The 13,493-nt window shown below is 34.4% G+C and overlaps 1 protein-coding gene across 1 annotated transcript in view; it reads left to right on the top strand.

The window, feature by feature from the left end:
- TBC1D22A (TBC1 domain family member 22A) overlaps positions 1–13,493 on the top strand; it is a 150,218-nt gene that overhangs the window by 25,340 nt on the left and 111,385 nt on the right. The window contains exons 6-8 of the mRNA XM_065743568.1: positions 2,787–2,915; positions 3,591–3,653; positions 7,040–7,154. Of these exons, the coding sequence (XP_065599640.1) occupies positions 2,787–2,915; positions 3,591–3,653; positions 7,040–7,154 (307 nt within the window). The remainder of the gene's footprint in view (positions 1–2,786; positions 2,916–3,590; positions 3,654–7,039; positions 7,155–13,493) is intronic.

The raw sequence follows: 13,493 nt of genomic DNA, 5'->3' as shown, positions 1-13,493 counted from the left end.
AGCCCAGTAGCTTGGGAGCAGGTTGAAATACCATGGAGCCACCACACTGGAGTGCTTCAGAGAAGGCAGCATAGGGGAACTTACAGGAACCTGGGCTGCGTTGGGTTTGGTGTCACAGAAGTGAATCTTTTTATTTGATTGTTTGCGCTATATTTACAAAAGGTTCTGCTGCAAAAATACTGTGTATTCCTGGTAGGAATATTTCTGGTATCAGTGTTTTCAGCTTTAAAACTTGTCATGGTAAGTGGTTGTGTGTTAGCTGTTTCTTTGTACAAGGCTGAGAGAACTTGCAAAAATGTTTGTATTAAAGAGAAGCAAAAATCTCGTGCTGTCTGCTCTCCAGAGACTGTGAAAGACACTTTATCAGCAAATCTTCATGCATTTTAGGACTCTTTAAAATTCTGAGTTATATACACAACAGTTTAACACTATTGAATTTTTCAGAGAGTAGACTTAAATAGCTTTGCTTTTTATAGCATAAATTCAGCAGGGAATGTGAAGTATTTACTTCACATTGAGTTTGATTTCCAGTGACTGAAAGAGTCTGTCTTGCTAATGAGTTCCACTAAATTTGCAGCTTAGTTCCACTGATGCTAAATGTAGATGCAGCTTCTTAATGGCAGATATTCAGTGGTAACTGAGATTAAGCATGCAGAGTACAATATATTTTAGTTCTGTTTCTGAAATTGTCCAGCATTAGACAATTTTATTAATTTTTTTTTTAAACTTAGGATGTCTATTGTGAAATGTTCATTGAGATGTTTTGAGTTAGTCATTAATTGACTTTAAAACCTGATAAACTGAGGGAGAAGGATAGGTTAAGTTCCAAATAATAATATTGTTAAAATATTTGCTTAAAACAAGTCTTTCAAATAGGAAGATATGAAAATCTGTATAATGTTGGAAACTTCTGCTATCGTGTCTACTGTTAAGTTTGTAAATCTACATGATTTATTTCTAAAACGTAAGGAAAAGAAACCCAGGCATTCTTTCCTTAAACAAGAAGCAGAATTGTTCAGGCCATCTACTTCTTTTTGAATAGCAAAGCTATAAATATATGGCTATCTTCTGAGGGAATTTGATGGATAAACACTCTTCCGATTTATGTCCTGGTGATATGCTGCTTTCCTTACCAACTTTTAAAAATAAAACTTTAAGTTGTAAAGTGAATGGGAAACAGGATGTGTCCTATTGAAAGATGACTTCAGTCTTTAAAACTGAATAATGGTAAAAAGACTGCTGAGAAAATATTGGTATCCTTGGAACAATCGCATTTGATCTCACAAATGAATTCTTTTTTAATGGAGCTAAGCTATCTTACAGGAAAAAAAAATCACAGTGTTGAGAATAAATGTGAGGCAGAATTCAATACTTAACTAAGTACAGAGCACTGGGACAGGATATTAAATGTCAGTCTGAATCTTGAGGCAAAAGTTAAGCGGATGCAATATAAAAATAGCTAAAATCAGATGCAAGTCAGTACATCTTGAAAGAAATGGTTTTGCTAAAGCAAGTATGTGTTAAGCTATCTAGAATGTAATATCATTTGAACTTAATTTCTTGTTATCTTATGAGACAAAATTATAATACGTTGCATATTTTTAATTATTTTAGAAGAGATCTTTACAGAAGTCTATTGATATTCTAGGGTGGTTTGGGTTTTTATCCATTTTACTGTTTAGAGCAGGACACAACATAGAAATGGGATTTGATGTTGGATTGTTGTAGGAAAGTAATGAAATAAAAATATTTAGCCTTAGTGTTTTTAGTTCTATTGCATAGTCAAAAACTCTAGCACATGACAAGTAAAAAGGGATTAGGGCAAACAGAGCATTAAGGACTGAGTAAGAAAGTTATTTTGATAGTGAAATGCTTAGCATTGTATTAGTTACTTGTGCTGGCTGTGGCACATTGCATAAATGAAAGCATGTGCTGCAGTTCTGGTGTCACAGAATGGTTTGGGTTGGAGGGAACCTTAAAGATGTTCAAGTTTAAACCCTGCTGCCATGGGCTGGCTGCCCTCTACCAGCTCCGGCTGACCAGGGCCCTGTCCAACCTGGCCTTGAGCACCTCCAGGGATGGGGTACCACAGCTTCTCTTTGATTTCTCTGAATGTTCTGTGCTTTTTCTGAGAATTTAAATTTATTATTTTTAATAACAAAACTCATGGTTGAAAAAGAATTGCTTCCTTGGTTTTTCTGATTAGTGTTAGTATGTTGATGCCTGAAAATGTGAAAGGAGAATTTTTGTAATGCTGTCAAGAAATTACTTAACTTGACATGAGAGGTGGATACAAATCTTATTTTTTCCTTTGGGTGGCTAGATCTCTTTTAAAACCATTTCTGTTCACAGTGATTCTTCTCCAAAGTGTATTTTTCAAGTCCGCCACGTATGTAAGATACGAATTGACTTTCTTTTTTTGCAGTGCAGGAATGCAGAAATTAGTGAACTCATGTAGCTTCACATTTTTTTAAGGGTATTTGTTTTGAGCTTTTTTTATTTGGAAGGCAAATGTCTTAGAATTCTTGATGAGAAATTGCTTTTGAAAGATGAAAAACTTGAAATATGTTATTAATTTTTTTTTTAGTAAGGTCTTCATTTCTGAACTTTTATGTTCAGTTACAATGATTAGAAAACTGATTTCGTGGGGCATTATTCAGACCAAAATAGGACTGCTCTGTGATACATTTGTTCATTAGCTTCTGTTGCATATAATCAAATGCTAACTGTCATTTTTGTGAAGCAAAACATAAGATCCTTTTCATTTTTTATTTTTTATTTTTCAGGGTTATCTTCCTGCAAACGTGGACCGAAGAGAAAGCACTTTACAGAGAAAACGAAAAGAGTATTTTGCATTTGTTGAACAATACTATGATTCCAGAAATGATGAGAGTCATCAAGATACCTATAGACAGGTAAAACATCTACTGAATTGACTTTTACCGATGTTAAATCTGTTAAAGAATGTGAGGAGATTATATTTAAAATTTACTTTTGTTTTTATTTATTTCCTTAAGTTGCTTTATTATTTATTGTTTTCCTACATTTTGGAAACAGAATCAGTTAAGTCTGTCTCAAAATATGAAGTACTTTGGTTTGATTCTTGCCTCCCCAGATAAGTAGATAATTTTTCAAGTTTTGTATTAAAATTAATAGTTTGCATCACAAAGTATTGACTAAGCAGTCAACCTTACCTTAGACTTCCTTGGGATATATTGAATGTGTGTACAATAATGACAGTTGCATGTGGCTTTACATGTACATTAGTACGTTGTCAGCCATAGCTACACTGAGGCAAAGAGTGTTGCCTGTATAAGTGAAATTTGCAGACAATCAGCATTGACATAACAATCTTAAAATGTGAAAGGAATTTATGATTTTTTTTTACAATTAATATATTAAATTAATCAAGACTTAAAGATCTGGTCTTATAGCTTTGAATTAAATCCCTGTTATTCCTTAAATAATGATACAGTGGGATTATAACTGATAATGTACAACTGTATGCTTGCTAATTTGTTGTTGTTGTTGTTATTTAAAAAAATGTGCTGTTGGCTCTTTTTACAGTATTCTTGCTTCTGTCTAATTAGATTCATATAGATATCCCGCGCATGAGTCCTGAAGTTCTAAGACTTCAGCCCAAAGTAACAGAGGTACGAATTATATCTAAATAGTGTGAGTTTCAGGAAACTCATATTTTCAAAACGAATTTGATATCACAGTGTTCACTGATAAATGTTTTGAACTAATTCATACCATAGTTCCCATTTTTCTATGTGTTTGTCAAGGTCGTTGAAGGTCTGGAAGCTCTTACCATAGAGTATTCTACTTAAGAAATTCTCTTATGCTTGAGTTAAGAAAAAATTAATTTGACATTGTGTGGAAATAACTTATTAGATCTTCCTTTTTAAATCAGTTTTATTATTTTTATGGGAGTTGTGTAGATTGGAGGAGGGGGTATTGGAGAATAGGATTACCGAGCAGAATGGTAATGCTGAAGTGAGGAGCAGGAGAACTAGGAATAGTGTCCTTTGAAAGACTAGAGAGTTGAAGGTCTTCCCACACATAGTCTGATTGAGTCTGTTGAATTTTTCTGTTATAAATACTTTATGTTAAAGATTAGTGACTTCAAGTGTAGGTTTAATTAACGTGAATATCCAAATCAGCAGTCTGTAGTTTTATGTACTTTCAGATCTGGTATTGTCTTTAATTGAATTAGGTTGAAATGGATGGTGTATGCCTGTTTCCCATCTATGCTTGCATTCTTTGCGAGAAGTAATTTTGAGCAAACAAGATTGAAAATTACTTCGTAAAATTTTCTTCGCCTCTTTTATTGGTTATTTAAATAGAAATAAAAAGCAAATTCATAGAACTTTCATTAAAGCTATGGGGGTTTTGGAGTTCCTCTGGGGTGGCAAAACCCACAAGAAATTCAGAAATCTGCATTTAAGCTAATGGATTCTTCTTCTTATGTATATGAATACAGTTCTTACTGTTATCATGAATGAGAGTTAAATTCAAAAGAAAATAATTGATTGGTAATGACATCTCCTGAGATGTGGTGGTTCATACTAGAAAAGTAATTCCAGTTTCTGTTGCTGGTTTGGAAATCAAGAAGGAAAGCTTTTGGGAAAGTGACTTTTTTTTTTTTTTTAATGAGTGCAATTTGAACACAGTGATGAACACTGTATAGAAACTTAAATCAGACTGCCTTTAAGGTATTCAGTGCTCATTTTTTGTGATTCAAAGCAGTAAATGAAACTTCATGAAAATGAGTAGGAAATTGAAAACGCTATTTCAGTGCGTATTTGTTGAATTTCTGATTAGATGCATTTGGGGATATTAAATTTGGTATGCCAATTACTAAGTGATCCTTGCTGCTCGATAATTTACTGCTCAAAAAAGAATTAATAACCTTCCCTTTACCTTAGTTTTCATATCTGGATTTTTAAAATGCTGTGAAATCGTGAGTATCTCAGTTTGAAGTGCAATCTGTATATGTTATCTGATTCTGAGGAACGGAAATGTTGGTTCTGTAGGTTAGAAATTGTTTGACTTAACTTGCCTTCATGAGAAGGACTATTCTTTATCACTTCTACAATGGGTGTTTTGATTGTTATCTACTGTTTTTTTTTTTCTTCTCATTACCTGTATATATATTTTTAACCCCACTACATAAAAGTAAGAATTTATAGCTGGGCAATAAGAATCTTGGCTAATGAGAGCAAGAGAATATTTTTGAGAATACACAGTTAAATACTTCTTTTTCTGCCTAATCTTTTCCCCAAAACTGAAACTAGACCAAGCAAAAAAAAAAAAAATCTTCACATCATTTCCCATTTGTGTTTTAAGTGGGATGATTCCCAGCACTATTCTCTTGCAGTCGCAGTGGTTTTATTTTAGATGTAGCTGTAATGGATCAGATGTGAGCTGCTTTAGGGCTTACGTTCCAGCACCCACAAAAGCTTTTCACTTCTGTTTCTGTTCCCTGTGTTAGTGTTCTGTGGATTTACAGTGCTTTGCTCTTGTGCATGCCAGGGAAAGCAGGAGTCATGGAACCATAGGGTTGAAAATAAGAACGGAGAGGTTAAGGAAAGTTGATTCTGAAAGTTTGTGGTGGGAGGGTAGATGCTGATGCTAGGAACTAGCTTGCAAAGAGAAAAGTGCAAATGTGTTCCACCTTCAGGTAGCACATATGGAAGGCTGTAATGGACCTTTCTAACACTTGGATGTGAGTGAGATGTGCCTAATCATTTCCTTACCTGAAAATGACTGTAATGGGGATTTGAAGCTAAAGAATAACTTTCATTTAAATCCAAACTAGAATAATCAAATCCTTAAGCTAACAAAAACTTGAAGTGAAATTGAAAAATGTAGGCTTCATAAACTAAACTTCCCCCCCTTATTTTGCCCATTCTGGGCAGATCTCTCAAAGCCTGAGCATTCATTGATTTCTGGCTTAGCAGCAAACTCTACTCAGTCTCCTCAGGGTCCTTACAAATTCTCTCCCTTTTTATTAGTACTGTTGCCTGCTCTTAAAACTGATGTAGTCCTTTAGTTTGGTGACCTCTCATGCCTCTGTTCTGTTTCCTTGTCTGTCTGCACTCATGCTTTTCTTTTAACCAGACTTTCTAGAGAATGAGTGAACTTTCTTTTTTGTCTCACAAGATTATCCTTGATTGAGTACTGATTATTAGGGCAGAGCATATCGTGGCTTTTCCAGTCCTACTCATGGGCAGCCTTCTGAAGAAATGTACTGTTTTCAGAAGTGAACAGTTAGGAGGTGAGGCAGTCTGTCACAGAACTAAGTTACAGTGGACATAAATTCAATGATTGTCCTGCTTCATGATCTTCTCACGCTGCTCATCCCATAGTCAGACTGTGTGTTGTGGCCTTTGGAGCTTTTGCAGTTCCTGTGAAACATACAGTTCAAAGACTTTGGGGGCTGAGGTTATGTGGTAAAGGGCTGCCTTATTTCTACATTGCCTGATTTTTTCAGATGTTTTATTAACTGCTATATGCACTTCTGAAGTCTGAAACTCAGTGCTGCAGAATTATGCAAGCTTAACTGTTATTTTTTGGCATGACTTTATTTTTTGTCATGTTGTTAAAAATTCTAATTATATTAAATACTTCTTTCGGTTACTTAGCAAGTAGGATATTACGCTGAGAAAATAATTGTTTCATAGGGATATATGATCATGAAAGGATGACTTAATATTTCTGTATAATGAAGAAGAATTTTGTATCACTGGAAAAGCTCCAGTGAGTAAGTGCTGCTCTATTTTAACTGAATTGCATGCAAGTCTGGTTTTAACATATGCTAATACCCTGAAAATGCTTTTTCTAAAATAATTTAGAAGCATAATTAATGTTGGCAGTTAATTACGAACATCGTTGTTGATGTATGCTTTTATATATGTATTACTGTACTTGAAACTTTGTGACATCAGATCTGTTGTGTGCTTTTCAAGTGTCTTGTTTAAAATGTGCTCACCACTTGATAAATTATCTGATAGTTTCTTTAATTCTTTTTCAGATCTTTGAAAGAATTTTGTTCATCTGGGCTATCCGTCATCCAGCCAGTGGATATGTTCAGGGCATAAATGATCTTGTTACTCCTTTCTTCGTAGTCTTTGTTTGTGAATATATAGGTAAGATTTATCATAACACTGAATTATAAATTGGTACTGGTTTTTGGAACAGCACATTTGTTTTAGTATGAGTAACATTTTGGAATAGTTAATCAAGGCATAATTAGAGACACTGATTTTATTAGAAGTATTTTTAATTATAAATCTGTATGGTTCTTTTAAATATATACTGAAAAGCAATCAGCTTTTATGTTAATACTCAGTGGAGTTCAGGATTCTTTCAGCTATCTTTCAAAAAAACTCCCAAAACCACCAACAAACCATGCCCCCCTGAGGCTAACCAAGAAGTCAAAAACTGTCTGTAGAAGTTGTAGGCAGGGGAGTTATCTTTTGTCAGGTCTGGGAGGTGGCAGAAGGACACTCCAGCACTTGCTTTCATCTTTATTTCTTAACTACAGAGCTGGTTAAAAAGTACTTAATTCACTTTTCTCTTGATTCTTTTTCTTTGATGGTTTAATTCTCTGTCTCTCTATTATTCATACATGTCCAACCCACTAGTTTTATGTTTTCATTGCTATTTTTGTTTTAATAAAAAATATTAAAAATACTTAACACATTAGCTGTATTATAGATCTTATATGCTGCCCAAAACAATGTCTCTTCACTCAGCTCAGCTCCCTGGTCCAGGGAAGTCAGAAGGTTGGATACCTCTCTTCTGACTCATATGTTTTTGTGACAATTTTAAGTTTGACATACTGAATAAGCTGATGTGGGGGAAAGAAAACCCCCCAAAACATCCCCCCTGCTTTCTCTTACAGGTCCCCTGCCATAAAAAAAGCAACCCAACCAACAAAAAAAATTTGTGAAACAAGGGAAGCTTTATTGAGTGGTAGAGGAATGAAACTTAAGGGAACCTAATAAAGTAGATCTGTGGCTGGAGGTGTGGCAAAGTAGACTGGGGATTGGAAATTATGGCAGTAATAATCAAGTTTCTTTATTTAAGAACTCCACTTCTGTAGGGTTAAGAGTACTGATACCAGTAGTAGCCTAAACAACAGTATTTCTGTTGAATGTATGTAATTACACTTCTTTCAGATTTTTTATATAGGAAGCCAATTAAGTGCTCATCTCTTACTAGCACATTATATATTACATTTCTGGATTAGTATTTAAATCTTTATGAACATGAAATGTATTGTTGATCATTAGCAGTAATTCAGTTGGCATTTCATAACAATAGTTTGTTAGCAGTTTGAATATTACTACCCATAAAAATGTGAGGTTGAATAGTTAAAAAAAAAATCATTGTTAAGATTGCTTGAATTGAAACTGCTTTCTGTCTGTTTCTGCTTGTCATACAAACATACAGTATCAGTGCCTACATATAAAAGGGCACCGTATTATCTCACTACTTCATTGAGACTGTATGCAGTGGATTCTTCCTTTTCTGCAAAGTACCAGTTGGTGTCTTAATCCAGATTGATGAGATTTAATGAAGGACAGTTTATCCTTGAGTGGATGAAAGACTACCCATTTACTCATTTGCATGGCAACACCTCTTGCATTGTTCATTTCTTATTTCATAGGGGGACATTTAATTGCTAAGCAACTAATGAGAACTACTGCTGCTTACTCCCTAATCATCTCTTAAGTAGGGTAGGGGCCCACTCCTGAGAGTACTTGCAGTTTCTGCCTTTTCCTCCCTCATTTGACAGAAAATGGAAATGTTCTTAATGATCCTAGAACAGTAGGATCTCTAGTAGACTTTAGGGTTGTTAATTGAAATAAGAAGCTCAAATGAGATGTGATTAGAGAATTGATATTCCATGTTAAATAGACCATTTAATTAATATAGTAAATAAATTTGTCTTTACCACCAACTTACGTTTGGAGACCCTGGTGATTCTTAATGTATTTGCCAGGTTGTCAGTGTATTCATATAAGCTATTTCAGTAAGTTTTCACTGAAGGAAGACAGAATTTAAGAGCTAACAGCTGTTAAGGATAAATGCCTCTGAAAAGGCGTGAATCTCAGAAAGCTCAGTGAAAAGCTCATATCTGTGCAGAGAGAACAATACTGAATTGAACCTGTTTTCTTGAGTGTATAAGTGGTCCTGCCTGAGTGCTAACAGCACTTATTTCCCTCAGTGACAAACAAAGACATTCTAAGATTTATCTTTAGAAAATCTTTTCATCCGAGTCTTTCAAATATAGCCAAGTTGTACTGAGTGATTCATTCAAGTTAGAATGCATAAGAGTGTATTTTAAACTTGAAGTAGGGACATAAAATCTATGAAGTACCTCAGAAACCTTGAGATTTGCAGTAGTATTTTGAAAGTATTCAGGAGTCAGGGTTTGAATTGCGTTTAATATAGGTAGGGAATGTGCAGTACTGTATTTGTGTGACAAAATGGCTAGCTGTTAATGTATTTAATATTTACTTTTGATTTTTCATTAGTTCTTATTTTGGGCTCTGATTTTTTTTTTTAAGTGAGTGTTGGTATGTACCTTAAATTGCTTTATTTATTGCTTTGCTTTTTTGTTTTTGCCTCGGTTTTACTGAAACCTTTGTGTTGCTTTTCTGAGTCCTGTTGAAAGTAATAAAGCCTTTTATTTTGGGTTCTTTCTGTAAAAGGGGGGAAAAAAAAAGACAAGAGTTTCCAAAGGTTTATTAAACTGCAGGTTGTGACTGTTAATAATACCATTAAAATAAGTCTGTGCTGATAGGTCATTCACAGTGTATCCTGCTAGTGTTTATACACAGTTGTGGTTTAGTCAACTATTTTGTTGAGATTAAAAACCATGGTTATTTTATCTTTATGACAAATATGAGAGAGACATTAATCCTTCATCTCACATCACAGCTGTGCTCTACTGTGGATGTGCTAGCCCCTATTTGAAGTGTTATTGAAGAACTTCTTAAGATTGAAATACCATGTTTAGAAGTGATAACTTATTTGCATAGTAGCATATTTTTCATTTGAATCTGAATGCCAAGAAGTAGATTCATTGATCTTTTTATAAGGATTGAAGTCAGATAAATGGATGAATTTCAGCATGTGGTTTCTCCCTTTCTAGAATACGTTGAGTGACTGAATGTTGGAATTGAATATTTTAAATGCTGAAACTATTCTTAAACTGCTGGAAAGGTTGAAAGTATGATGAAAGAGTAATTTGGTAATGTCTCATTAGTTCACCACTCTGCAGTAAAAGCAGAATATTGTATCATTTTCAGCAAGATAGAACTGTTGTCTAATCAAGCCAAGAAAGGCACGAATGCAGGTACAGAGCATTTTAAAGAAGGAAGGTGGTCCTGCTGGCCTCTGTTGGAATATGACAGGCTTAAGGTTTCTGATGTAAATTAGAAGGATGAATTTAAATCTTAGTATTTTTTTAGTAACATGATTTTATGTATTGATCTAATGTTTATTTTTTTTCCATTGAAAAAATGTTAAAAATCTATGTGCTTATTCTGCTGTGATATAGCAATTTCTTTGGGATTTTCAATGTTGGTATTTCATGCTCATTCCTAAGCTCTTATATGACATACTGCCATTATATTCTGCCATTTTAAAATAAATGCTAATTAATTTCAAGGCAATTTTCCTGAAAGCACTCTGCAAAGAGTTCTCAAAAATATCAGCATTTTGTCCAAAATGTTTTTGTCAAACAGAATCCTGTCCATATGGATACAGATCCAGAGGCGCTGTCTGACTGCTCACTGTTTTCTGGTATATAATGAGAACAGGGAAATTTTACACTGGATTGGGTTTTCTGACAGACATCACTCTCTTTATACACTTCTGTGTTACTGTTGATCTGTGTTATTTCTAGATTTTGCTGTACTGCACAGTAGCTTGTGATTTCTTACTCATGGTGTCAGCTATGCTTTTATTGCTACATGTGCATTTCAGTAATTCACTGGGCCTTATGTGCGTACCTAGAACCACACAGAGAACCTGAATTTAGTCCCCATGCACAGAGGAAAAAATGTGAGGGGAATCACCATCCTAAGGATGCGTGTCAGACCACTGCTTAATGGGATGGCTGCATAAGATCACTTGGCAACAGCTAACAGTGTTGGATCAAGAAGAAATCAGGAGTTAATAGCAAGGGAAGAAAATGAACACTATTGTAGCACTTTATCATTCAATACTGGATAAAGAGCAGCAGGAAAAATGAGGCTGCTGAAGACTGGTATGATGCTCAAGATCTTGCCTACAATTTTCTTGCAATAGAGGAGCTTAGGAAAATTTGAAGACGCTCACAAGAACTCCTGAACTGAAAACTTTGGAAGCAGTGATCTTATCCCTGTAAGTATTTTTCTTGTAATCTTAAATCTTACATGTGGTTTTGTTAGCCAGTGTTTTTATAAATTGATGCTGCTGTATGACTTTATGGAGTAATTTTTTCAGGCCCAAATTGTAATGGGATTGGAAAGGGATTTAGTTACAGAGTAGTGTTATTGTGTAAACATACAGGTTGATTGATTTTGTAAAAGCCATCATCTGCCTGTATCTCCTTTGCTTTTCTTCCCGTTCCCTGTCATATATTACAGGAAGTCTTCCTGTCCTTACCATAAGAATTCATACTGATTATCATCTTCTTTCATTCCATTTTACCATATATGCAGAAAATAAATACATTTAAAAATGTATATTCTGTATTTTTACGTAGTTCATTAAGTGCTGTATCTGAAATTATGATTTTCATAATATGATTTAAGTAATGTTTCAGAGCATTGCATCATGGTTGAATCAGAGGTAATTCCTCAGTATTTATTTATAGAATAGGAAAAAAAAAGTAAATTTACTAGATATATTCCAGAAAGAGTTATAATTTTTTGTAGTAAATAAATCTGTTTAGAATGTATGTAAAATTGAATTTCTGAATGATGAGACAGTAAGCCATAAAGCAAAGACTATTAACCCAGTGACTCCAGATAGCTGTTACAAATTTTTCCTGTAAAAATTTTTGTTTAGTATGCATTCATTGTTTTCATTACAAGACCAAGCTGCAACCTTGGCTGCTGCTGTATGTAGTGTGGGGTCAGTGAACTTCCTTTATAGACAGCTAGACCTTTCTTATTTGATTCTACTGATTTAGTAGTTATTCAAGAGTTGTGTACTGGGATTTGAGATGATAAAATAGAAATGATGTAATGTATTTGTAGTTATTCTATGAACTATAGATCTATAACTGGATTAATGGAATACTTTCTCCTTATAGGCCCTTCGTGAGATTGGAGATGGGTGGAATCATCGTTACTCTCTTCACATTTACTAGGAAAGAAATACTTCCCAGAACAGAGCTCCCAGGAGTATGAAGAGGTTTTTTATCACGTGAGAAATGAAAACAGTGCATTTGCGATTTCTGAATTCACCAGAACTTTTCTGAAAGTCTTGGAACTATGTTCGTTTAACAAGCTTTCCACGTTATGATGCTTTTTTGGTTGTTTTGAATAAATATGTTTTTGAACAACACTGTATTAAAGTGGTTTCATTTATACATTTACTTGAAACTTCTGTGAAATTTTTGAAACTGTGATTTATGTGACTTTTACAACTAAATTTACATAAAGGCACTGATGTGATGCATAACTGACATTTTGACATTTTATTGCTAGTTGAAAGTATTAAGTAAATATTTCCTTTTCGTCACTGTAAAACTTCTGTGAAAAACTGTGAAACTATTCAAAATATTTAAGTTACTCTTTTATCGTGTAAAAATTCAGTGCCACAAGTTCCATTTAATCACATTATCTTTTCTATCCTTAATGCAAATCACCGGTAATGTAGTTTCCATATAGAAAAGTACATTTTCGTGCAGTTTCCTAATAATTTCTAGTACATTTTATAGTTATATTCATGACATTAAATGAAATGGACTGAAATCATCATAAACATGAACAATCATCTTTGAAATACTCCTTGATAACTGAATGAAATACTATGTGTGATTAAGGGGATGGGAAGATGGTGGCAGTGAAGAATGAAGGAAGCTCTCACAAAACCAGTTTGAATTCAAGTCTTGGAAATACTGACAGCCCAATTCCTATGGTGTCTCCTGCTTGGAGATTTCTAGAAGCCAGCTGGGTGGTGTGGTCCTGGGCATCCTCCCCTGGGTGTCCCTGCTTGAAGCAGGGGTTGTGCCAGATGGCATCCAGAAGTTCCTTCCAATCTCAACCATTCTTTGATTCTGTAATTCCATCTTTGTAAGCTCAGAAAGCCTGCTTGCCTCTGTAAGGATCAGCAGCACAGTCAGCTCTGTGATGTGAAACTTTGGACTTGCCTCTTAACTTCTGGTGCCTTCACATAATATAAAACTTTTAGTATATGTGTATGTGCTATGTATATGTGTGTATATATATATATAGATAAAATCATATTGTGACAGAATT

The sequence above is a fragment of the Cyrtonyx montezumae genome, unplaced genomic scaffold (assembly GCF_038088225.1).
Source record: "Cyrtonyx montezumae isolate F1298 unplaced genomic scaffold, pur_monq_1.0 scaffold_3, whole genome shotgun sequence".
Classification (NCBI taxonomy): domain Eukaryota; kingdom Metazoa; phylum Chordata; class Aves; order Galliformes; family Odontophoridae; genus Cyrtonyx; species Cyrtonyx montezumae.
This window is presented reverse-complemented; position numbering and strand designations above follow the sequence as displayed.